General features: G+C 45.1%; 1 protein-coding gene across 1 annotated transcript; it reads right to left on the bottom strand.

Moving 5' to 3' along the window:
• Positions 1-1,463: 1,463 nt before the first annotated feature.
• Positions 1,464-23,746, bottom strand: LOC148128711 (vomeronasal type-2 receptor 26-like). Its single transcript, XM_087948506.1, has 6 exons — positions 23,280-23,746; positions 22,903-23,147; positions 22,234-22,522; positions 20,473-21,267; positions 10,272-10,484; positions 1,464-1,687 (listed from the first exon to the last, which is right to left on the bottom strand). Exons 2-6 carry the CDS (start codon positions 23,115-23,117, stop codon positions 1,553-1,555), a joined length of 1,647 nt encoding a protein of 548 aa, XP_087804632.1. The 5' UTR covers positions 23,118-23,147; positions 23,280-23,746; the 3' UTR covers positions 1,464-1,552.
• Positions 23,747-24,722: the final 976 nt, after the last annotated feature.

The raw sequence follows: 24,722 nt of genomic DNA, 5'->3' as shown, positions 1-24,722 counted from the left end.
CATGCTGAAGGTGATCAACTTGGCTTCGTTGAAGGCCCCAGGCAGATTCCTGGCCAGGAAAGCCACCGTGAAGCAGACGGCAGCCAGGAAGCCCATGTAGCTGAGGGTGACGTAGAACATGACAACGGCCCCTTGGTTGCATTGCAGGATGATCTCTTCAGGTTGGGAGAGGAGGTCAGAGTCAGGGAAGGGGGGAGAAACTCCCAGCCAGATGGAGCAGATGATAACTTGGACACCAGAAGAAGACAGGATGATGGAGTTGGCCAAGCTCTTCCCCAACCATCTCTTTGCTCGGTTTCCTGGTTTTGTGGCCAGGAAGGCCAGCACCACCATGATGGTTTTGGCCAAGAGAGAAGAAACGGCAACTGAGAAGATGATGCTGAAAACCGTTTGTCGGAAAAGGCAGGTGGCTTTCCTTGGTTGACCAATGAAGAGAGAAGAAGACAAGAAGCAAAGCAGGAGGGAGACCAGGAGGATGTAGGAGAGGTCCCGGTTGTTGGCTTTGACAAGGGGAGTTTCTCGGTATTTAATGAAGACGATTAAAACAAGGCCTGTGGTTAGGAACAAGAATAGGGCAAAAGATGCCAGGATGATGCCAAGATGTTCTTCATAAGACAGGAAGGTTATCACTTTGAGGATACATTGGACTCTTTTTTTATTTGGGAATTTATCATCCAAACATTCGGTGCATTTTTCTGTGTCTGAGAAAAAAAAACCAACCCCATATTTCTTTGTCCTTTGCATTTCAAGATATATTGTACATTCTTTGGGAACAAGTGATTATCAGGAGCATTTTCCGCGATGGAGTTCTTAATATTTCCAGAGACAAAAAATAAGTGTTATCACTTTTTAAAAATATATAGCTACAGTATATTTTTGATAGGCTATGAAATTGAGAGAAGCTTTGGACTTGAAAGATTTCCTTTGTAATGTTCAGAATATTGAAAGGAACCTCCATTACTAAAGGAAAATAATGAATCAATTAATCTTTCTACAGAAACTTACATGCAAGATGGCAATTCTTGTCATACTTGCCTCAGAGCTGGCTGGCAGAACAAGTGACTGTTGCAAATAATTTGGAATGGCCATTGGAGCAGTGGTGATATGGGTGCAGACACATATAAGCATAACTATCCATGCCACCATATTGTGTATCTCGTACATCAGCAACACCTTTTCAGTGTTCCTCAAAGGGAACCCATGTAGACTGCATTGCAGTCCTCCTTTCAGGAGGTGGACCTAAAACCATTCCTCGTGTTTCAAAGAACTCAAGTGTTCCTAGAGAAGTAAATGTGGAAGGAAGGACACATCCAACCTAAAAAGAATAAATATTTTCTCTGGCAGTAGTAAATCTTGTCCAATCTGCCACAGCCACCTCTCTCTATCCAGCCCTTCCTTCACAGTCTTTTTGCTCTTCTGTTTAGATAAGAAATGAGGCATTTCGGAAATAAACCAGAAACCAATTAAGCTTAAAAGTGTGTTTTAATTCACACTTTCATGACAATGCTCTGGATGGATCCAGTTCCACCAGGCCTCCTATTTTCCTTTGGTGTCACCCACCTTTCTGAATGGAGAAGGTCCCCTCTGGACAAGGAACGCAGTCGTAACAGCAAACTGGCTCTCCTTCTCGAGCCCTCTTGACAAATCCAGGGCGACAACTTTCCACACATTCAGATTGAGGAAAGGACTGAGCAGGAAAAAAACAAGATTGCCAAAGGAAATGTGTTAGGACTCTCTGTCCATGGAAAATGGAGGTAAAAATGGATATTAGACAAGATATTAGATATTAGCCTCTGGTCTTCACTTTAGTAAAGACAAAATCTCTCACGATTTCCAAATGGTTGGAGATACAACTTCTGTAAGATTCTTCCTTTAGTTCCTCTCTTTTGCTTTTAGCATCTCACATTGCCCAAAAAAAGGACTTTATTAAATAGAAAAGTCTGGAGAGATGGAACCAGTGGTGGGATTGTACTGGTTCTGTCCAGTTCTATAGAACCGGTTGTTATGATTCTGCGCAGTTCGGAGAACTGGCAAATCGCACTACTAACTGGCCCCGCCCCTCTCCACCCGCCCCTCCCCTCCATGACCAGTCAGTTCTTTTTTTTTTTTTTTTTGTAAATTTTATTTGAGTTTTCACAAAGAGAAAAAAAATACAAATAAAACATCTTTTTTGAAAGTAGCGTAATCCCGGGTTACATTCTTTGTACAGACACAAATTCAGGTTCATGCTCATTTTTATATTCTATTCCATATCTTATTACTATTTTACATTTTCTGCATGGCTTCTCCCCTCTTTTAATTTTCTCAATTTTATTGTAATTATCTCATCTCAATTCAAATCATTGTATTTATATTTTTTGTCTGTCCTGTTTCAATTATCTATTATCTTTTCTCATTAAACAAAATTTCTCCTGTAGTTACTGATTGGAGATATGACGCCTTTATATCTTTTCCCTAAACTTGTAACATTCAATATAATACATAACTTCCATTCGGATTCTGCTTGGTACATTCTTAAAATACACACTGTATTCTTAAAAAAAGAAAAATATATAAATATATATAATTAAAACAACACATTCCATTCCAATTCAATGCTATCATTAATATTAATATTCATTAAAATCTTAACTTCTTTAACATTACTTTTCAATTAAATATCATACTTCTATGGGAACAATTATAAGCTTTCCATAATTAATTCCCCTCCCCTTCACTTATATTTTATAAAACATTTACTAATTAAAATGTTCCTGTTCCTTCCTAATTCAATTTTCTCATTTATTTTATTTCACTTATTTTATTCACAAACATTTCACTAAATTGCACTAACTATTTTATCCCTCATTTTAATCATACGTTGTTTTCTAAAGTTATTTCTATTACTAATATAACAATACAATCTTATGAGGACTTCCGGTTTGCAAGCTTTCGGCGGCGGCAGGGATTCGCTACACCGCGCGATCCCTGCTGCGTTCGCCGCCAAGGTTCCCCCAATCCGTTTGGATCTGGGGGATATAGCTTCCCCGTAGAGGCAGCTGAAGACAGGGGGGATCCGGAAAGGGGTTTGGGGGTGTCACAGACCCCCTCCCCAGCCGGCTAAACCCCCTTTTCCCGAGGTGGAGGAACGGCGGTCAGCAATGGCCGCCACGAAGAAATCTGCAGCCGGACAAGCAGGTGCAGGAGGGAGAAAGTCAGAAGAATAGTGAAAGTTGCTTCTAACCGGGACAAGACAAGAGAAAGTGACCTGGAAACTTGAAGGCTGCTAAGTATGTATTGTCTCTAGTGAGAGTTACAAGCTGCGAATATTTTAAAAGGAAAAGTTTTTTCTTTGTTCCACTCTCCTTCCTAAAGTGACAGTGGAGGGAAAAAATCCTTTTGGCTGTGAGTGGGAAGGGAGAGGGGAAAAAATTGGAGCAAAATTTGAAATTAAGAAGATTGCCTAGAATTTTAAAGAGTTACTAAACATCAATAAGACTTCCAAAAATATATATTTGAAAGGGAACTTTGTGATTAAACTTTAACTCCAGAAAGAGAAAGGGAAGAAGAAGAAGGTATTTAAAAGAAACAGCCTGTTTGGATTGTTTGATGATTTTGGAACTTTTGAGAATTATTTCTGATCAAAACATCTGGGTGGTTGTCTGGAAAAACTTTTTCTCTACACAATGGCATCACTTGTGGATGGATTGAAACTTGTATATCAAAAATATGAAAAAGAAAAACAATTTTTAGAAATGGCGGTTTATACTTATGTGAAGCAGAATGAACAACAGGATGAAGGGGACAAAGAAGAAGCCATCTTTGATGAACAAATGACTTTGGTTGGAGAAGGGAAAAAGAAAGAGAAAAAGGAAAAGAGGACTCTAAGATCTGGGAAAACAACCCATAAAGAGAAGAATAAGGTGAAAAAGGGACATTATGTTAGGAAACAACAGAAAGAGGGAAAGCAGAATAAAAGGGAGGTGGAGAGACAAGGGGTTAAAGAGGACAAGGAGAAGAAGAAGCAAGGGAGAAAGGAAGGGATGAGAAGCCCTAATGGTGGGGAGCAAGATGTTAAGAAGCAAAAGTTTTTTAGAGATAATGGATAAACTTTATTGATAAAGGGATTCTAGAAAGGTACATAAGACTGTATTTTTATATTTGTATTTAGAAATAACCATAGAAAATTGGAAATAATATGTAATTTAAAATGTGATAAAATATTTAACATAAACTAGTGAAATTTTTGTTAAGAAAAAAGGAGTACTGCAATGAAATATGATTTAAGATTGTGATCTGGGGGGGGGGGTAATAATTTTTGGAAAGCATAACTGTTCCCACAAAGGCATGATATTTAATTGAAATGGATAAAATGTTTAAGATACAAATGATTGTTAATATTAATGATCAGAATATGGTATATTAGCGAATTTTTTTGTGAAATGAGAGATTTGAAGTAGAAGAAGGAGGAACATTGTAATGAAATAATGAGCTATAATATGTGATGTGAGGGGGGAATAATTATGGAAAATAGGGCTCCCATAAAAGTATGTGATTTAATTGAAAAGTAATGTATTAAACGTTCAAGATATAAATGAATATCAATACTAATGAATAGATTTGTATCATTTTTGATAACATAGTATAATTTTAGAATGTACCAGACAGAATCCCAATGTAAGTTATGTGTTTTATATTAAGTATTATAAATATAGGGGAGAGAAATAAAGGCATCATACTCCATATAGTGTACAGGAGAAGTTTTTCTTCTTTTTTAAAGAAGAAAAATAAATGGATGGCTGGAAATAGAACAGACAAAGAATAATAAATATTACGATCTGAATTGAGAGGAGATAAATAAAATAAAATTGAGAAAATTTAAAAGAGAGGAGAAGTTATATAGAAAATTGAAAATGTTAATAAGATATGAAATGGTATATAAAAGGAATATGAATTTGAATTTGTGTCTGTACCAAGAGTTATAACCCGGGACTAAGCAACTTTCAGAAAAGAGATTTTTTATGCTTTTATGTTTTGTGTTTTTGTGTATGTATGTATTGTATGTTTTGAAGAATTAATAAAACTTGTTTAAAAAAAAATACAATCTTATGTACCTTTACTGAATCCCTTTTTCAGTTAGATTTTCACCCATGATCTCTAAATAGGTCCTGTTTCTCTATATCTTGTTCCGGTCCTTTGTAACTTCTTATCCTTTCCTTCTTCCCTCTCTTCTTCTCTCTCCCCTTTTCACCCCCTTGTCTCTCTACCTCTATTTCTCTCTTCTTTATTCCCCTTTTCTGTTGCTTTCCAATATTATACTTATTTTTCGAATTATTTTTCTTTTCTTTGGTTGTTTTTTTAAGTCTTAAATTCTCCATTCTCTTTCCCCCCTTTCCTTTTTCTTCCCCACATAAAATTGCTTGTTCATTAAAGATGGCTTCTTCTTTGTCCCAGTCTTCTTTTTTTGCAGTTGTTTCTTGTTGTTTCTCATAGTTCCAAATCTCCATTTCTAAGAATTGAAAAATGAAGCCAAAAGAACCCTTCCCTTCTTGTGCATCTTCTTTATACTTTTTCAGTTCCATTTTCAATTCATCCAGAAGTGGTGCCATTGTATAAATTTTTAAACAACCACCCGATTGATTTTAGTCATTCAAATATAATAACCAAGAATCCAAAGATCACCAAATAATCCAAATACATGCAAGCTGTTTCTTTTTTGCTCTTTTTTTTCACTTTCTCTTCCTGGGTTTACTATTTAGTTGCAAAGTTTCAGTTAAAATGTATCTTTTAGAAGTCTTGTTGAACTTTTACTGTAGATTCTTTTTAATTCCAGGCAGTCTCCTCCCTCTTCCAGATCCTCCCTTTATTCTTTTTCTCTCCCTTCCTGCTTATGAAAAAGAAAAATTTTAATGTCCAGAAATCTTTATTATCCCTTTCACATTTTGTTTTATTTTCAGCTTAATTGCCTATTGATGTCAAAGCGGATTTTTCCGATTTCTTATTTAAGTCTCTTAGTTGTCAGTATAGGGAAGAAGAGAGAAGGGAAAAAAAGCCGAACATTTCCTTTTTCACTTTCCTTCGCTGCTTCCAACTCTTCTTTGGGAGCGATGTTGTTTTTTGTAAGTTTAAATTCCAGGGTACCTTGGTTGTTGGTTTTACAATTTAACCCAGTCAGCCAAAACTTTCACTTCTTATCTTCCTCCTGCACATTCTTTTCCGGTCGAGTTCTTCTTTGTGGTGGCCATTTCTGACCACCGCTGCAACCGCCTTCGGGAAAGGGAGTAATGGCCAGCTGGGGAGGAGAGATGCGGCTCTCCTGAACCCTGCTGGCAGTCTCCCCCCTCCTCACCACCTCTACGGGGTGGCTTAGCCCTGAAACCAGCCGGCTCAGGGCACTCCAGCGGCGAGCCCAGACAGAAACTGTGCACGATTGCGGATTTCTGCCTGTCGCCGAAGCCCTTCAAACCAGAAGTCCAATGCCCAGTCAGTTCTTATCGTGCATGCGTGGCATCGCCTGCAGCCTGCTTTTGCCCACTCACCAGGCCAGCCATTGCTGCATGCCTTCCGCTGTGGCCCTGCCTGATCTCCCTGGGTGAGTGAGGCTCTGCAAGCTCCGGGGCCCAGACGCCTACCAGCCAGTACCAGTCACCTTTAACCCCCACCCCACTTGCCTTTTGCTGCTCCCACCCATCACCCTAACCCCCAGCAGATAAGGCCCAGCAGCTGCGGTGAATCCAGGCGAGGGGCGAGATGCAGACTGGTGGGGACCAGAGCTATATTTCGTTGTACTGCAAGACATGTGGAGAGGCTCATGTTCTCCTACTGCTGGGAGAGCAAGAGAGTCTTTCCCGGCACAGCTCTGGGCAGCAGAGAGAAACAGGATTCAAGCAGGCTGCTTCTCTGCCGCCCAGAGCCGCCCGTTTCCCTATTGGAGGGGAAGTTGCAAACTTTTCACTGTGCCAGGAAAGACTCTCTTGCTTTCCCAGCAGCAGGAGAACATGAGCCTCTCCACATGGGATTAGCTGGGATTCACACAGCTGCTGGACCCTGCCAGCAGTGAGGCAGAGGTGTGGGGGAGGGAGACCAGGGAGCATGGCCCATTTGCCTACCATCCCTTCCCTCTCCCACCCGCAGCCCCATTGTTGGACACAGAATAATCACCCCTGGCGTTGTCATTTCGAAATTGAGGGAGAATTTGGGGAAGGAGGTGGAGGGTCCTGCAGTGGCTGGTACAGGAGCACCATTGAGAAGCAGGGAAGTGGCCTTCTAGTGGTCCGACCTGGTGTTCAGGCTGGAGGCGGGCCACGGGAAGTCAGAGCACCGAGGGAAAGGGGGATTGCCAGGGGGAGCCACCCTCTCCTAGCAGAATTGGGACCATTGGGGTAGTCCTAGGAATTGGGTGAGTCGAGCCGCAGCTCCTTGCCTTCTTAGCTCAGGGAATGGCTGCTTTCTGCAGGAGGGGGACTGCGGAGGGGGCAGGTCTACCTGAGTGACTCCTCCGGTGTCTTCGCCAGATTATTTGGACACATACAAGCGAGCGCAGTTAAAGGCACTGCTGTTGCATGTGAGCTCAGGCCTCAATCCACGGCTCCGTAAAGCCAACACCAAAGAAGTGGGCGATCAGGTGAACCTGTGGTGCAATGCCCACTCGGATCTCGGCCGCTCCAGGCCGTCCGACCTCAAAGCCCTTTAGAAGCCGCTGTTCCCAGGTTTCTACTCGCCTGTGCTTGGTCGCCCCCTCTTCACCTTGATGAAGCGGCTGGCCCTGCCCCTCACCCTCCCCTCTCTCACCTGGCCTAAGAAGGTGAGGGTGACGGTGGGGGATAGCAAAGCGGCCGGGTCCCTATCTTCCCAACTCTCTCTCCCACTCTGTGTGTGTGTGTCTGAAAGCTGCGGCATGGCCAAGCCAGCAAGCTCTCCTTGGCGCTCTTCGTTACTTCTTTCATTTCTTCTTTTTGGAATCCAGACTGGCTGAACCGCGATGGAAGCGTCCCTTCGGGTGACCCTCCTCCTCCCTCTCCTCCTCCTCTCATAACCGGCAGTTGTGGCAGGGCCAGGAGGATGCATGCGCATGGGGAGATGCTCCTCAAACAAATGCCAAAGCACAGCAAAACCTGGTATGGGGTGGGTGGCTGCTCACTTGAGGAGCGAGCGTCTCCCCACACAAGTGCACCCTCCTGATCCATCTACAGCTGCCGGGTGCAAGAGGAGGAGGAAGAGGAGGGTTGCCCAAATGGACGCTTCCACCGCGGTCTGGCAATCATTGTTCAGCCAGTCTGGATTCGAAAAAGAAGAAATGAAAGAAGTAGCGAAGAGCGCCAAGGAGAGCTTGCTGGCTTGGCCCAGCCGTGGCTTTGAGGGACACACACACACACAAACACACACACACAGAGTGGGGGAGAGAGAGGGGAAGATAGGGACCCGGCCACTTCACTATCCCCCACTATCACGCTTACCTTATCTCACTTCTCCATTTTGTGAACCACCTATGGTTTAGTATCGCCTTCAAACTGGTGAGAATCCCACAAGGGCTGTGGAATGTGTCACTAAGAGCTTCAGGTTTGTTTGCTCCTTGTGCCCCAACTAGCAAAGAAAAAAGGGAATTCTGTTGACCAGGGACTGAATTCAGATGAATTTGAATCATGATTGGGTGGAGGTCCTTTTGGTCCCATTGGGAGAGAAGCTTCGTCCTGCTTGGGGAAAAGTGTCCCCTGAAAGGGCCGGTTCATACTTGGGGAGGTTCTTAAAGAGTCCAGACCTGGTCAGACTTACCCATGCCTCTCTTTTACACAGACACACACACAGACACAGACACACACACAGACACACACACACACACACACACACAGTGGAGGGGGGAAGTTAGAGAAAGAGAGAGAGAGATACAGAGAGGGAGAAAGAGAGAAAAAGAGAGGGAAAGAGTGAAATAGAGGGAATGAGAGAAGAGGAAGAGAGAGAGAAGAAAGAAGAGAGGAAAGAGAAAGAAAAGAGAGAAAGGAAGCAAAAGGAAGAAAAGGGATAGACAAAGAAAGGGAGAGATGGAAGGAAGGGACAAAGAAAGAAAAAGAAAGGAAGAGACGGAGGGAGGAGAAAGTGAATGAGATATATGAATGGATAGATAAATACATGGAAGGAGGGAGAGAGAAAAGGAGAGGAAGGAAGGACACACACCCTGACTTCAGAAGACTCTTTGAAGCAGCACAGCAATCTAGGGCTGGCCTGCAAGGGATCTCGGAGGTCATCTAGTCCAACCCCCTGCTCCAGCAGGAGATCCTTACAGAATCAAAGAATAGCAGGGTCAGAAGGCTGTGTGCGAGCGTGTGTGTGTGTGTGTGTGTGTGTGTGTGTGTGTGTTTGTGTTTATGTTTGTCAAAACTCCAAAAACAGGTCAAGGAGCTCTGGGGAGATCAGTCATAAATTAGAACACTTGCTAAGCAACTGGCCATTAAGCGAGGACCACTTGTATTTGGTTTGCCAGCCACATGGCCATGCCCATCTGGTCACGTGACCACTAAGCCACGCCCACAAATTAAGCCATGCCCACAGAACCGGTTGTTACAAAATTTGAATCCCACCCCTGGATGGAATTGAGAAAAGATTTCAGCATTAAGTGATAACCAGCCGGTTCCTTCTCATGACCCCATTCACACGCATTTCTCCCCTCTTCTTACACCCATAATTTTAAGGTGTGATATCAGAACAATCTTGATAATTTCACGCGAACTGAAAGCCTTGGAGCTGCTTCCTAGGAGCAGAAGGCCCATTGCTCCATCCCAGGGAGGGTGAAAGGGAGGCATGGAGAGCTCTGGCCAGGTCCGGCCTCCTTAAGAGCCTCCCAGATTATGAAGCTGCCCCTTCAGGGGACACTTTTCCCCAAGACGAGAGGACGAGAGGAAGCTTCTTTCCCCCAATGGGGCCAAAAGGATCTCCATCCACTCACGATTCAATCCCATCCGATACAGTCCAAGCCTGGATTCAGGGCCCGGTCAGCAGAATTGCCGCCTTCGTTGCTACTCTGGGCACAAGGAGCAAACAACCAGAAGCTACTAGTGACACATTCCCCAGCCCTTGTGGGTTTCTCACCTGTTTGATGGGGACCCTTAATTGTACGTGATCCACAAAATGGAACAATATTGAAGCCTCCCAAGCAGCATAAGGGAAAAAATCCAGTTTCTACTGTCCAGATTCAATTCTCGGTGAAGGTCAACCACCTTTGGGGAATAGCATCAGCCCTCTTGAAATGGGACCTCAGGCTTTGGAAAATGGAGAGAAGACACCAAACTTTCTCCTACCTTGTTAAGCAACTTTAGCCGTGAAAGAACATCTTCGTCAATATAAAGTCTCTGTCTTACAAAATACGCCACAGTCTCTTCCCTGGGATCATCCCTGGGAAGAACCAAGAAGCCCCAAATGATCAGATCTGCTGCTACCTCTCCATTTGGGTCCATGTACAATTCAGTGTGTGAAATATTGACAAACTCATTCTTCTCCAGGAAAGGATGGAACTAGAATGGGAACATGCAGCAATTTTAAAAGCAGAAAACTTTGTTTATTATCCCAGACGCTTTTTCAATATTTAATCTTTCTTCTGTAGTAGTCTAATTTACAGACATGCTTCATTAGGAAAATGGTGTTACCACTATCTTACAAGCGAAGGGAAAAAGTTCACAAAAATTTGTCGATCATATTTTGACAATATAGATTTTGACAAAATATAGTTGAACAACAGAAAAAAGGAGATTTATGAACTCCCTGAAAGCAGCAGGTTGCTTATCAGAAACATGGATTTGTCAAGAAGAAAATTGTCAGGGTAATCCTCTCCCAGGAAGCCCAGACAGGAAACCTGAGCTAGGCCCACTTCACTGTAATGCTGCACTGACAGGATTTGGGGAGTCAGAAAGTACAAATCTCCCACCGACCCTTTTTTTATTCAGCTGTAGGTGTCCTCCTCTTATCTGCTTCTTCCCCAGGCAGAATCTCTCCTCCACCCCTCCAATCACTGCCCTTTCTAAATGGATTGTGGGAAAGGGAGGGATATAACTTATGTGCTCAATGCAAGTCATCCTCACATATTATTTCCTTTCCTAAATATATTATGCTGATATAACTTGATTTCAGGAAAGAGTAACAAACAATTTTGTGATGTGATCAGGAACCCAGTTAAGTGAGGGGTGGAAGGTATGATAATTAAGTGGATAAAAACTTATTTAAAAATGGTACTCAGATAATTTTTAGGTTTTTTAAATCTTTGTCATAAAAGTGGGAAGATATAACATTTTGTCATAATTAATCAATTTTTCTATGTTGTCATTAGTATAATAGGGTTGATAAATTGCTATTATACAAGATTTATAACAATTCTCAGGCAAATATACTTTTATGTTATTTAAACATTACCAACTTTCCAGAAAAATATTTGTGATTTCCTCCTAGAAACAACCGTATGACTAAAAAGCACTAGAAAACTATCTGGGTTTTAGGATTTGATAAATTATAGTATCTCATATAAGAACATTAATGATGCACTGGATGAAGGATTGTGCCAAGCTTGATAAGTATGTAAGGGAGCCAGTTTGGTCTACTAATTAAGCCTCCGAAGTGGAAAGCAAGAGCCTGTGAATTCAAGTCCCGCCTTGGTCATGAAGCAGACTGGGGGATTTGGGGCCAGTCTCTCAGCCCAACTCAACTCACAGGGTTGTTGTTGTGGGGAAAATGAACACACAACTACTCATTGGTACTCAGCCCCCGTGGCTTCTGCAGAGAAGGGCTTTTAAGGATAGGGGATGAGTTAGTGCACTTAGTGAACTCAAACAAGGTCTCAAAGATCTGGAAATCCAACAAGATGGGGCTGCTCTTCCCAAGAATGTTTATTTGAGCAGCCTTTAGAGCAACAAGATATTTATATCGAATAATCATGCCAAAAGTCCAAAGGGAATTAACCTCCGAGAGCTGCAACGGAGTTCCCAGAGCAGTTTCAGGGGGCTGATACAAAGAAAGAGCGCCTGAGCTGAGACTGGGGCCCTGAGGACAAGGGGCCACTCGAACTGCAGCTCACGCAGAGGTGGTATTCAACTGGTTCTCACTGGCTCGGGCGTGCGTGTGCAGCCGTGCGTGTGCTACTGATGCAGTGCGCATGTGCAGCAGCCCTGGGACATCCACCTGTCCGCCCTCCCTCCTGGATCATGTTTTCTTCCTTCTCCCGGCAGATGTGCCTCTTCCAGCCCAGCCCGGCCAGCCAGCAGGTGGGTGGACGGATGTCCCATGGCTTCTCGCCCCCCTTGTTGCGATATGCTTGCAGGAGCCCTTCAGGCCAGCTGAGCCGAGAGCCGCCATTCCCAGTGTTCCATATTAGCATACTTGAAATAACCTCTTCTGATTGGTTGACAGATACTGTAACTTGATTGGTTCAATTACCCTATCGCTATTGGTTCGCTAAGAATCGCCTGCAATTGGCATGGCCGATCGCAGGAGATTCGAACAACTGTCATTGGTTGCGAGCCGCGGAAAATCCCTATAAAAAGGGCTGCCGCGACTCGAAGATCTTGAACAGATCTATACATGAAATAAAGAGCTGAAAAGTCACACTGGTCTCCCCGCCTCTCTTTTCCGCGATCAAACACTGGCGACGAGGATGGGATACTGAGACAGGGGGACTAGTCGAGCACGTGGCAACCAAGACTGATCGACTGACGTGATGGCCGGCAGCAACTCGCCACCCGCACCGTTCGACCAAACCTCAAAGGACTGGGAATTGTACATCGATCGGTTCCTAATGTTCCTCGAGAGCAACAACCTGCAAGATGCAACCGACCAGAGGAAGAGAGCTGTGTTCCTGACACACTGCAGGCCTGCAGTGTTCAAAATGGCCAAGGCATTGGCAAAGCCGGGAGACGTTAAGCAGATGGCATGGGCCGACCTGGATCGATTGCTGCGGGCTCATTATGCACCGGCCGTCCTGAACCTCATCCGGAGGCATGAGTTTTACAGGCGGGACCAGAAAGAGGGAGAAAGCGTTGGAGATTTCGTGATGGCGCTAAGGAACATCGGAGGTGCCTGTGGGTTTTCCAACATGGACGAAGACATGAGAGACCGCGTGGTCCTTGGGCTAAGAGATCCCACGATCCAGAGCTGATTGTTGACCCGGCCAGACATCACAGCCGCAGAAGCCATAGCTGAGGCCACCGCAGCCGAAACCGCAAAGAAGTCAGCGGTCGCCATGCGGCAAATGAACGCAGTCACACAACCAACACCGACGGAAGCAAGCCAGCCCCAGGAGAAGAGACCAGAGGGGAACCAAAAATCCACCAGCATGACCACACACCATGAGGACGCTGATTCCCCCTCCGAGACCGACGACGAGGAGGAGGAAATACACCGGCTCCAATCAGAGTGACAGATGGGAACAGAGAGGTCGTAAGTCGGGGTTTCAGTGTGCCGGGTGCGGAGGAGACCATCCCCGTTCAGAGTGCCGGTTCCTAGACGCCATTTGCCGGCACTGTGCAAAATGGGGACACATCGCCAAGGTCTGCTGGAACAAAAGGAATTACAGCCCGAGGCGACGCAACGGCACCCCCCCCCCCAGGACCAGAGACCGACACGGAGAGAGCCATTGGAGCCGCGAGGGCAGAAGCAAGCGACTCAGCGAAAGCCGTCGGAAGGAAGAGACCCTCCAGACGGTCACAATCGGACACTCAAGCACAACTGATGCCCGAAAGGTGCATGTGCAGGTCGGCATCGAAGGCCAGCAGTGCAACATGGAGGTGGATTCCTGATCCTACCTCTCGATGGTATCCTGGCACACCAACAAACAGCTAGTGCCCAGTATACACAGATGGGAATTAGAAGACCAACGACTGACCCTCAAAGACTACCAGGGGAACAGGATCCCCGTAGTCGGAATCGGACACTTCCACATAACTTTCAAAGGACATGCCAAAGTACTTCCACTGACCATCGTGGATAAAGACTGCCCAAGCCTGCTGGGATTGGAATGGTTCGCGCCATTGGGGATCGAGGTGACCGGCATCAACCACGTCACCGAGATGGACTGGGATGACAGCCTGATGCGGGACTTCCAGGAAGTATTCGACGGGAAGCTAGGCAAGTACCGTGGGTCCCCTATCTCCTTTAACTTAAACCCCAACATAGCCCCAATCCATTTAAAGCCGAGACGAATCCCCTTTGCACTCAAACCAAAGATCGATGAGCAATTGGACAAGCTCATCACGCAAGGGGTCCTAGAACAGATAGACCACGCACGGTGGGAAACCCCAATAGTCACCCCAATCAAACCAGACGGGTCCGTGAGAATCTGTGGTGACTATAAGGCCACCCTCAACCACCCATTGCAACAGAGTGCATACCCCGTCCTGGTGGTACAACACCTCCTACACTCACTGGGGGGTGGAAAGGTCTTCGCAAAGCTCGATCTGGCACAGGCATACCAGCAACTGCCAGTCGACTCCGAAACTGCCGAGGTGCAGACCATTGTAACCCACAGGGGTGCATTTCATTGCAAAAGACTCCAATTTGGAGTCAGCATGGCCCCAGGTTTGTTCCAGAGCCTGATGGAACGGTTATTGCAAGGCATAAAGGGGGTGGTACCCTATTTCGATGACGTGCTGGTATCTGCCAAGGATAAAAATCAATTGGGAAGCCGCCTCAGGAAAGTCCTGCAGAAATTTAAAGAAGCAGGACTCAAAGTTAAAAAAGAAAAGTGCCAGCTATGCACCGAAAAAGTAGAATTTCTGGGGTACCTAATTGATGGGAATGGAATCCACCCCACTGAGAAGAAAATTAAAGCCATCAAAGAAGCCCCCAGACCGCAGAACAAAACTGAACTACAGGCATTCCTAGGACTTATTAACTTTTATAATGTTTTCTTGCCACAGAAGGCAACAACGGCAGAACCTCTGCATAGGCTGTTAGACAAAACAGGCGCTTGGTCCTGGGGCAAGCGGGAAGAAACTGCATTTCAAAAAATAAAAGACCTGCTGACATCTGACTCGGTTCTCGTACAATATAACGAAACCCTACCGTTAACCGTGACCTGCGACGCATCACCTTTCGGCGTCAGAGCCATCCTAAGCCACACACTACCAGACGGGAGAGAAGCGCCAATCGCATTCTACTCAAAGACATTGTCCAGGGCAGAGAGGAATTACAGCCAGCTGGACAGGGAGGCATTGGCCGTGATCACTGGGGTAAAGCGGTTCCACGAATACCTGTACGGTAGGACTTTCTCATTACTGATCATAAACCGCTCCTAGGAATACTGGCAGGGAACAAGGCCACCCCAAACATATTGTCACCAAGGATGACAAGGTGGTCCGAGTTCCTTGCCGCCTACAACTATCAACTTGTTCACCGGCCAGGGAAAAGCATATCACACGCTGACGCCCTGAGCCGCTCCCCCCTCCCTGACCTGGAAGACGACCCGGCTCCTACCACATCCACACTTCAGATAGAGACATTACCCAACTTAACCATGACTGCGTCAGACATTGCCAAAGAAACTGCTAAACTGCTCCTTCTAGATCCCAAGAAAGAAATACTCAGACTCCATGGTGTAGAGCAGAATTTATCTTTTACTGGAAAATGAACGGTAGCAAACAGAATCAATTCGAAACTAAAATATTGGCGGGTAAAATGCATATACAAAGGGATAGAATTGCTCCCCCTCCAGAGATCAAATGATTCTTCCAATTAAAACTTTTGAATAGGATCATGTGGTCATCTCTAGGTGATGATGAGGCTACTGTCAGTGACCTTGACATATTTTGATAAAAGTTCGCAGTTGCGCATATAAGAGGACAGAGGTTAGTGAGAAATGGAAAGTTACAACAAAGAATCCCCTCTCCCTTTCCTTACCCAGCAAAGGAATGCAAAACACCTCCTGCCTTCTTCCCTTCGAAGATTCCCCCTCCCACCGTTTCATGACAGCCGAAAGAGAAGTAAAAAGCATAGCAACAAATGAGCCATAATTAGGAGCGGAGATATCTTGATAGGTAGGGATGGATATCTCTTGAGGCTGACAACAGGCAACTGGCGCGGGTTTTAAACTGGGTAACAAAAGGGTGGCCAGAAACCGATGACAGCGAGCCGTTTAAAACTTTCCGAAACCGACAAACTGAACTATCCACTCAAAAGGGTTGCATACTATGGGGGAACAGAGTGGTAATTCCGGAAAAAATACAAAAAAGGGTATTGGACATGCTACATGAGGCACACCCGGGAATTGTTAAAATGAAATCCTTGGTAAGGAGTTACATTTGGTGGCCAGGGATGGACAAAGACATTGAGGCATGGGTGGCAACATGCAGCAAATGCCAGGAAACCAGACCTAACCCCCCTTCCGCTCCTTCCCTCGAGTGGGAGACACCTAGAGGCCCCTGGTCACGAGTCCATATAGATTTTACGGGGCCTACAAAGGGACATACATTTTTAATAACTGTCGACGCTTACTCAAATTGGCTTGACGTAAGCGTCATGCAATCAACTACAATAGAGGCAGTCATCAAAAAATTAACAAAGCTTTTCGCAACCCATGGACTACCGGACTTGCTAGTTTCAGACAACGGCCCGCAATTCACGGCGTTGTCATTTGAAAAATTCCTGGCTGAACAAGGCATACGGCATGCGTTGACAGTACCCGCTCACCCGGCGGCAAACGGAAGGGCAGAACACATGGTTAGGTACACCAAAGACACATTAGAAAAAATGGATACGGGGGATATACAAGACAAAATAAATAAAATGCTGACGATACAAGATATAACACCCAGCACATCCACTAACAAAAGCCCAGCGGAACTCCTGATGGGCAGAAAACTATGATCAAAATTAGACAGATTGCACCCAACATACAACACCGGAAAACTGCCAGACTCTTCCGGAAAATATCGCACATTTACACCGGGAGAGATAGTATATGCAAAAAACTTCACGGGGGACCCACTCTGGATACCAGCCAGAATAACCCGGGTAATGGGCCCCCGGTCATACCGACTGGAAACGGAAGACGGAAGAAGTTGGAAAAGGCACATCGACCAACTGAGGTCAAGAACAACCGAAAGAAACACCGACAACACTCCTCTAAATCCCAAGAAAGAAATACTCAGACTCCATGGTGTAGAGCAGAATTATTCTTTTACTGGAAAATAAAGTGGAAACGACAGAGCCAATTCCGAAACTGAGAAATTGGCGGGTAGAATACATATACAAAGGAGTAGAATTGCTCCCCCCCCTCCATAGATCAAATGATTCTTCCAATTAAAACTTCTGAATATGATCATGTGGTCATCTCCAGGTGATGATGAGGCTACTGTCAATTGACCTTGACATATTTTGATAAAAGTTCGCAGTTGCGCAGAAAGGGACAAAAGCTAGCGAAGAAATGGAAAGTTAAAGAAAAGAATCCCCCCTCCCCTTGCTAACCCAGCAAAGGAATGCAAAACACCTCCTGCCTTCTTCCCTTCCAAGATTCCCCCCTCCCACCGTTTCATGACAGCCGAAAGAGTAAAAATGGCATAGCAGCAGAGGAGCAATAGTTAGAGGATAGAATATACTTAGTATGAAGATATCTTGAGGCTGACAACGGGTAACACAGATTACCCACAAACACAAAAACCACACCAAATAGACAATAATAAAAAACTCGGGGGGGGGGGGAAGAATCTCCAAACATAAATCACAAGGGTGAAAATCCCCTGATAACACAACAACAAACTGAACACCACCCACCAACACCAATAAACCCAAAAATAAACCAACACTACTTACCGGCAGACAACTTTGGCAGAAGGGAACCCACAGCAGACCACCAACACGAAGCTTCCCCTGGAGGAAACAGCCAAGCAAGCTCTACCAGCCCGGAAAGACCAGGCAGGAGCAGCAGAGCCGCCGACTCGACCGACCCGGGTAGGCCGGGTGGGAGTGGCAGCAGCAGGCCTAACTCACCCTTCAAGGCGGTTCCACCGAAGAGGACAGGAGCAACAGCAACCCCGTCTGAACCAGCCGAAGGAAACAACACAACTGAGCTGTGCAGGTCAAGTAGGAACACAAAAAGCTCCACCTACTTATGGGACTACGTTACGTAAGACTGAACCAAGAGGGGAGGGGTGTTCCATATTAGCATACTTGAAATAACCTCTTCTGATTGGTTGACAGATACTGTAACTTGATTGGTTCGATTACCCTATCGCTATTGGTTCGCTAAGAATCGCCCGCGATTGGCACGGCCGATCGCGGGAGATTCGAACAACTGTCATTGGTTGCGAGCCGTGGAAAATCCCTATCAAAAAGGGCTGCCGCGACTCGAAGATCTTGAACAGATCTATACATGAAATAAAGAGCTGAAAAGTCACACTGGTCTCCCGCCTCTCTTTTCCGCGATCGAACACCCAGGCTTCTACACTTCCGTGCTTGGTCAACGCCTCTTCACCTTGCCTGAAGCAGCTGGCCCTGCCCCTCACCATCCTCTCCCTCACCTGGCCTGAGAAGGTAAGGGGGACGGTGGGGGATAGCGAAGAGGCCAGGTCCCTAGCTTCCCCCCTCTCTCTCCCACTCTCTATGTCTGTGTGTGTGTGAGAGAGACAGAGAGAGAGAGTGGGGGGGGGGCAAGAGAAGAAAGAAAGAGCAAGAAAGAAAGAGGGAGAGAAAGAGAGAAAGAAAGAGGGAGAATGGAGAAAGTGAATGAGATATATGGATGGATAGATAAATACATGGAAGGAGGGAGGGAGGGAGAGAGAAAAAAAGGAGAGGAAGGAAGGACACAAACCCTGGCTTCAGAAGACTCTTTGAAGCAGCACAGCAATCTAGGGCTGGCCTGCAAGGGATCTCGGAGGTCATCTAGTCCAACCCCATGCTCCAGCAGGAGATCCTTACAGAATAAAAAATAGCAGGGTTAGAAAGCTCTGTGTGTGTCTGTGTGTGTGTGAGTGAGTGTGTGTGTGCATGTGTGTTTGTGTGTTTGTCTTTATGGTTGTCAAAACTCCAAAAACAGGACAAGTAGCTCTGGGGAGATCAGTCATAAATTAAAACACTTGCTAAGCAACCGGCCATTAAGCGAGGATCAATTGTATTTGGTTTGCCAGTCACATGGCCACCTGGCCAAGCCCACTCAGTCACATGGCCAGCAAGTCATGCCCATCTGGTCACGTGACCACCAAGCCACGCCCACAAATTAAAGCCATGCCCACAGAACCAGTAGTAAAAAAATTTGAATCCCACCAGTGAGTTCACAGCCTGCTATGCGGCATCTCCTATCAGGACTCAGGGATTCACTTTGTGACGCCTCTCCTAATAAAATATCCAGGAAATACGGAACTCTTTTATGTGCAACTGCAGTTATCAGATCAGTAGGAAGGAGTTTCTCTGAATGGGGCCAAATTCTATTCTGCTGTAACACAAAATTATGTATTTATTTATTTGGGACATTTATATTGCCACATATTCGCACATGACTCAGCATTAGGCAGACTCTAACTGCCCATTGACTGTCGTTTATTTTTATTTTTCTCCATTATTATTATTATTAATTGTAATGCTGGTCTCTGACTGTACTAAAAGTGGACTGGATGAAGGAGGAAGCTGTGTTGGAGACATTTGCCATCTTGAGTTATTTGTAAATAAATACATGTTTAAGAAAACAATCTCAAAATCGTTCTTGACTGCAACCTGAAACTGAGTCTTGAGAGAAGACAAGGAGGAGATTATGAGAGCAGCTTCTCCAACTTGCAAAATCTCTCAGTTGGACAAGGGAGGATTCAACACTCTTCCAATGACTGAAAGAGGTGTTGGGAGTTAAAACCCTGCTCTTTCCTAGGAAAATGAAATATTTTAGGATAGACTAAAAAGGCAGAATATTTCCCCTAAAAAGAAAAGTAGAAACTCAGAGAGGCTGAAACTCAGCCCCCCTCCAACCTTTGCTGATGGACCATTACTCTGGCCTAGGCCACTCTATTTTACATAACAAAGATCTACTCCAGGTAAAGCTATAATAGGAATTGCCCAAAGCCCTTTCATTACATCACCATCCAGGCAGGCTCAACCAAGCCTGGGACTCAGGACAGCCTATAGAGTTGCCCCTGCATGGCCCCATGGGAGCCTGACAACCAATCAGAATACAAGCTCAAATTCAAATCCCAACAGAGGGCATCAAACAGTTGCACTCTCAGCATCTCAGCCCTTCTTTCCTCAACCAAGGCATGTGCTCCTGTCCACCATTAAACCATCTTCCAAGCAGTCACCATGTTTCCAGCGTCTTTCTTCCCCGCTTGGAACTGAACCCAGAAGGAGATTTCTTCCAACAGAGGCTAGAGAGAAACTTCAGATCTGCTCCCTGTTATTCCGGAGCGTCAGACAGGAGCAATTAGATGGTGCAAATCGGTTGACCTTTTGCAGCACAAGAAGGTTGAGATGTTCCCCTCCTTCTCCTTTGGGTTCCTTCTCCAAAGGATCTCAGATTAATGGATCCCTATCGGGACCCCATACCTGCCATGGCTGCAGCCTCGGAGCCCCCAACCTCTTTTCTCCCTCCTTCCTTCCCCTCCTCGATCTGGAGGAATAAGCGGCATTCATGACCTGGGCCAGAGTCTGAATGATACTGTAGCGATGAGGGTCATTTATGATCCGTTTCCTGTTTCTTTTCTCCTGGGTCTCCAGTGGGGCTTTCTGGGTGCATCTTCTGCAGCCTTTGACAGAAAAGACGTGCTTGGAAAGGGAACAGCGGAAATAATGATCTTGAAACGGATCTTCCACAAAGAAATGGGGTTCAAAGGCAGCATCTGTTGGCCTTTTTGTCCTCAGATAAGCAAAGTTCCAAATACTATGGATGTATTTGAGAAATATGTGCTTCTTTATTAGATACGCTGAAAAACTTGTGAGGATCCAGACTTTCCCTTCAATGGCTCCTGGCAAATGCATAAGTGCTTCATGGAAAGGAAAAATTCTGTTCCAGATGGAAATATATTCTATGAAGTGGACAAAGACGTTGATTTGTCTCCACTTAGAGAGGGCCTCCCTGAGGGATGCTGTATGTCCAGTTGTTGTGAATCGTTCTGATATAACCACACAAATTCCATTCCTGACAAGCAGAGGAGGGAAAGTCCTCATGAAATTATCGCCCTTTTCTGTGTCTGAAGCAAAGAGACCAATCAGGGTCCATCTGAAATGGAGGAGCAGCTGGACAATTGCTGGGTAGTGGAATCCTTCTTTGGGGAGCATCTGGTGGAAAAAAGGGAATCTCCTTTTATCACTCAGAGCCTCTGAAGGAATTAGAGCAGTGATCTGAAAAAGTAATGAAGAATGCTGTGTTATAATTTGGTCCAGATCAACTCCAAAATATTACTTATTGACAAACCCAATTTTGTTTTGATGAATATATAAGAATAGTTTGTTCCTTAGTCATGGTTTAAAATATTTAAGACAGAATATTAACAAGATTGTATATAAAAATGGAACGCAAAATCATATTAAACAAAAAAACCAATAAAAAATGCAATGTAAATTTCTGTGTCACCCATACAATTCCAACAATTAGATTCAAATTAGCAGATGTTAGATAAAATGTCTGGATCTAAGATATAGGGCTGTATTATATGCTATTTTTGAGTACTAAAACCTCTTTCTCAGCTTCTATATCCCAAATTCTTTGTGAAGCAATTTTTCAGCTTCTTCTCTAGATGTACAAGAGACTAAGAGACCACAACTGCTAACAGAAATTGACAGTTGTACAATCCAATAAGTGTTTAATTGAAATTTTGTCTGTTTTGGGACTATATGTCTGTTTCATCACTTTAATTTTAACCCAATAATTATATACCCTGAATTTATACAAAGCAGAAATTGTGTAAATTAACAATTATCTATGAGGGCAGGAGCTGAACTCCTTTTATCCATCCCAAAGATACTCTTCTTGGTCTGAATATTTTTTATACATAGACAGGACTATTGCCAACTTGATTCCAATTGGATAAGGCAGATATTATTGATATGTGAAAATGAACATGCTAATGGAGGACCTCAAAACCTGGATAGTTTTTCAATAGTAGAATATTCAGTAGAATATCCTCTAGGGACCTTATGGCTCTTCAGGCCTTTAATGGTCAATTTGAAGATGAACAGAATAGACTAAAATATAGTTGATATGTTCCCTAATATTCTGAAAAGCTGCTCTTGAATTCTATGAAGATATTGGATCTGTTCATCCCCACCACCCCACTCACCTTACCAGATAGAGAAAAACACACAAACCTGTGGGACTTTGTAGGTGCCTACAAATGTTGACATCTGGATGGAGATGTCCCTGGCAGCTCCATCAATCAGAGCCAGGAGGTTGTCCTTCCTCCCACAGCCATAGTTGGGGACATTGGATTCTCCAGTGGAGAGCATGTCCAGCAAGGCATCTGAAGTGCGTAAAGTGCTTATATAGTTGTCATGTATGTTGTAACCAAGTGTGAGATTGTGCAGGAGCTGAGAATTCTTGCTGACCATTTGAATAGCAAAAATTGATTTTAGGGTATTTGTTAGAGCAGAACTCTTCCTATTGAAAAACAATGTTCATGTTATTATATTCAATAGCAACAACAAATGTTTTTAAAATATATAATCCTTCACAAACCTACTAAGCCTTAGGCCAACATTGATCCAAATCGAATGATCAATTATGCAAATGAAAGAGGCAACTACAATTGTTTCAGTCACTACTTCAAGTGATGAACTCAGGAATGAACTGAGAAAGGAAAATCATCTGGATTTCATTCAGGTTTTTTAAAAACTCCATCAAAAAAGGGAAGTCATGGAAATCAAAATCATTCAAGAAATTAGACAGGTCCTGAGGTACAAAAATAAGTGAAATAAGAAAAGGAGAGTGTTAGAATTGCACATGGAGGGAGTGCAACTCCATCACCCTGCATGACTTACGAAGGAGAAGGTATGGAAGGAGGGCTGTTGAAAGGCCACATTATAGGTGACACATATGTTTCAGTTGTGACCACACCAATGAGATGGTCTCCAGGCCTGTAAAAGCTCCATGGATTGTTCCCATCCTGGTGCTCCAAACTCAATGGGCATTTCCTTCTCAGCTTCCCACAGACTGATGGGGACACCAGCAGCAGCAGAAGCAGAAGGTCCGTCATTCATGGCATTAATCAATCCACTTCCAGTTTCTAACACAAACAATAGGAACAGTTGGAAAAATAAAAAGACTCTGAGAAGTGCCAGTGGCTTTCGTGATCTAGAGAATCACTCAGTTTCATCTGCAAAGGAGAGAAAGGTGCAATCAAGAGCAGAGCCTGTACCTGTCCCAAAACTTGGTCCCAGAGAGCTTCACCCAAGGAATTTATCCTTTTCTGATAGAAGATCCTTTGCATGTGGCTTCAATCTGATGTCTACATCGAAGTCTAAAACTGGAGATATAGCATCACAGGTCTCAAAGACCCAGATGGTCATAATTACAGTGAGAAGCAACTTCTCCTCTTGGGATCCTGAACTTTTTCCAGGCTCCATCTGCAGAGGAGAGGCTGGAATAAACCATGTTAGTAAAAATTACAGATATACCCCTGGGGTCACTGTTTTGTTGTGGTTGTGGTCCTTCCTCCCAGTCAGGGCAAGTCCAGAAAGTGATGCTGGGGAAGAGAGTTCAACACCCAGGAAATTGACTTCTGCTGTCCTTCAACATGGCCTCTTGTCTCCAGAGATTGCTGGGGAAGGTCACTCAGAGCTATGGAGTTTGGTGCCACTTCTAAGTTAATGCCATTTAACTGTAGTGTTGCTGTTCTATATTAACATTCTCCAAATCCTAAATTCTGATTGGTCCGCACGGACCGCAATCTGATTGGCCGACTAAGCAACCGTGATTGGCGCGCTAAGAATCTGCTGCGATTGGCCGAGCCGATCGCAGGAGATTCAAAGCGATGTCATTGGCCGCCACGGCGCGCGCTAGCTCTATATGAAGAGCCGCCGCGAAGCGCAGGTCTTGTACAGAACTGTATATTCAATAAAGAGCTGACTGTTCACTTTGGTCTCGCGTCTCAATGGGACCGATCTACCCGATCTAACACTGGCGACGAGGATGGGATCGTGAGACAAAGAGACCAACCAAGCACGTGGCAAATGGTGCGAAACGACCACCAAGATGGCCAGCAGCACCTCGCCACCCACACCCTTCAACCCGGCCACTGAGGACTGGGAGTCCTACACCGACAGGTTCCAGATGTTCCTGGAATGCAGCAACCTCAAGGATGCCAACGGGCAGAGAAAACGGGCCATGTTCCTGACACACTGCGGGCCCGCAGTGTTCAAGATGGCCAAGGCCCTGGCAAAGCCCGCAGACGTAAAGGAAATGGACTGGGCCGACCTCGAGCTCATCCTACGGAACCACTATGCCCCTGCCGTGCCCACCCTCATCCGACAGCACGAGTTCTACCGACGGGACCAGCATGAGGGTGAGGGCATCAGTGACTTCGTGGCTGAGCTGAGGGACCTCGGAGGCCTGTGCGGGTTCACCGATCTGGACGAGGCTCTGCGAGACCGAGTCATCCTCGGACTCAGAGACCCCATCCTACAGAGCAGGCTGATGGCCAAGGGCGACATCTCCCTCGCCGACACCATCGCAGAAGCAACCGCGGCCGAGGCCACCCACAAGTTGGCGGCCCGGATGCAGCAAGCGAACGGGGCAGACCGCCCGGCAGCCATCGAGATGGGCCCAACACCGGAGAGACACACGGAGACCAGCCACTGGC

The sequence above is a fragment of the Notechis scutatus genome, unplaced genomic scaffold (genome assembly GCF_049901735.1).
Source record: "Notechis scutatus isolate UNSWTSFEM ecotype Mainland unplaced genomic scaffold, rNotScu1.2 NSCUCTG120, whole genome shotgun sequence".
In the NCBI taxonomy this organism is placed as follows: Eukaryota; Metazoa; Chordata; class Lepidosauria; order Squamata; family Elapidae; genus Notechis; species Notechis scutatus.
The sequence above is the reverse complement of the archived record's forward strand: the minus strand, read 5'-3'. Positions and strand labels throughout refer to the sequence as shown.

Coding starts and splice junctions, on each gene's coding strand:
- LOC148128711 (XM_087948506.1), bottom strand. CDS start 23,117: ATGACGGACCTTCTGCTTCTGCTGCTGCTGGTGTCCCCATCAGTCTGT. Junction 21,268..22,233: donor GCACCTACAAAGTCCCACAG/GTTTGTGTGTTT, acceptor TTACTTTTTCAG/ATCACTGCTCTAATTCCTTC. Junction 1,688..10,271: donor GGCTAAAGTTGCTTAACAAG/GTAGGAGAAAGT, acceptor TTTCCTGCTCAG/TCCTTTCCTCAATCTGAATG.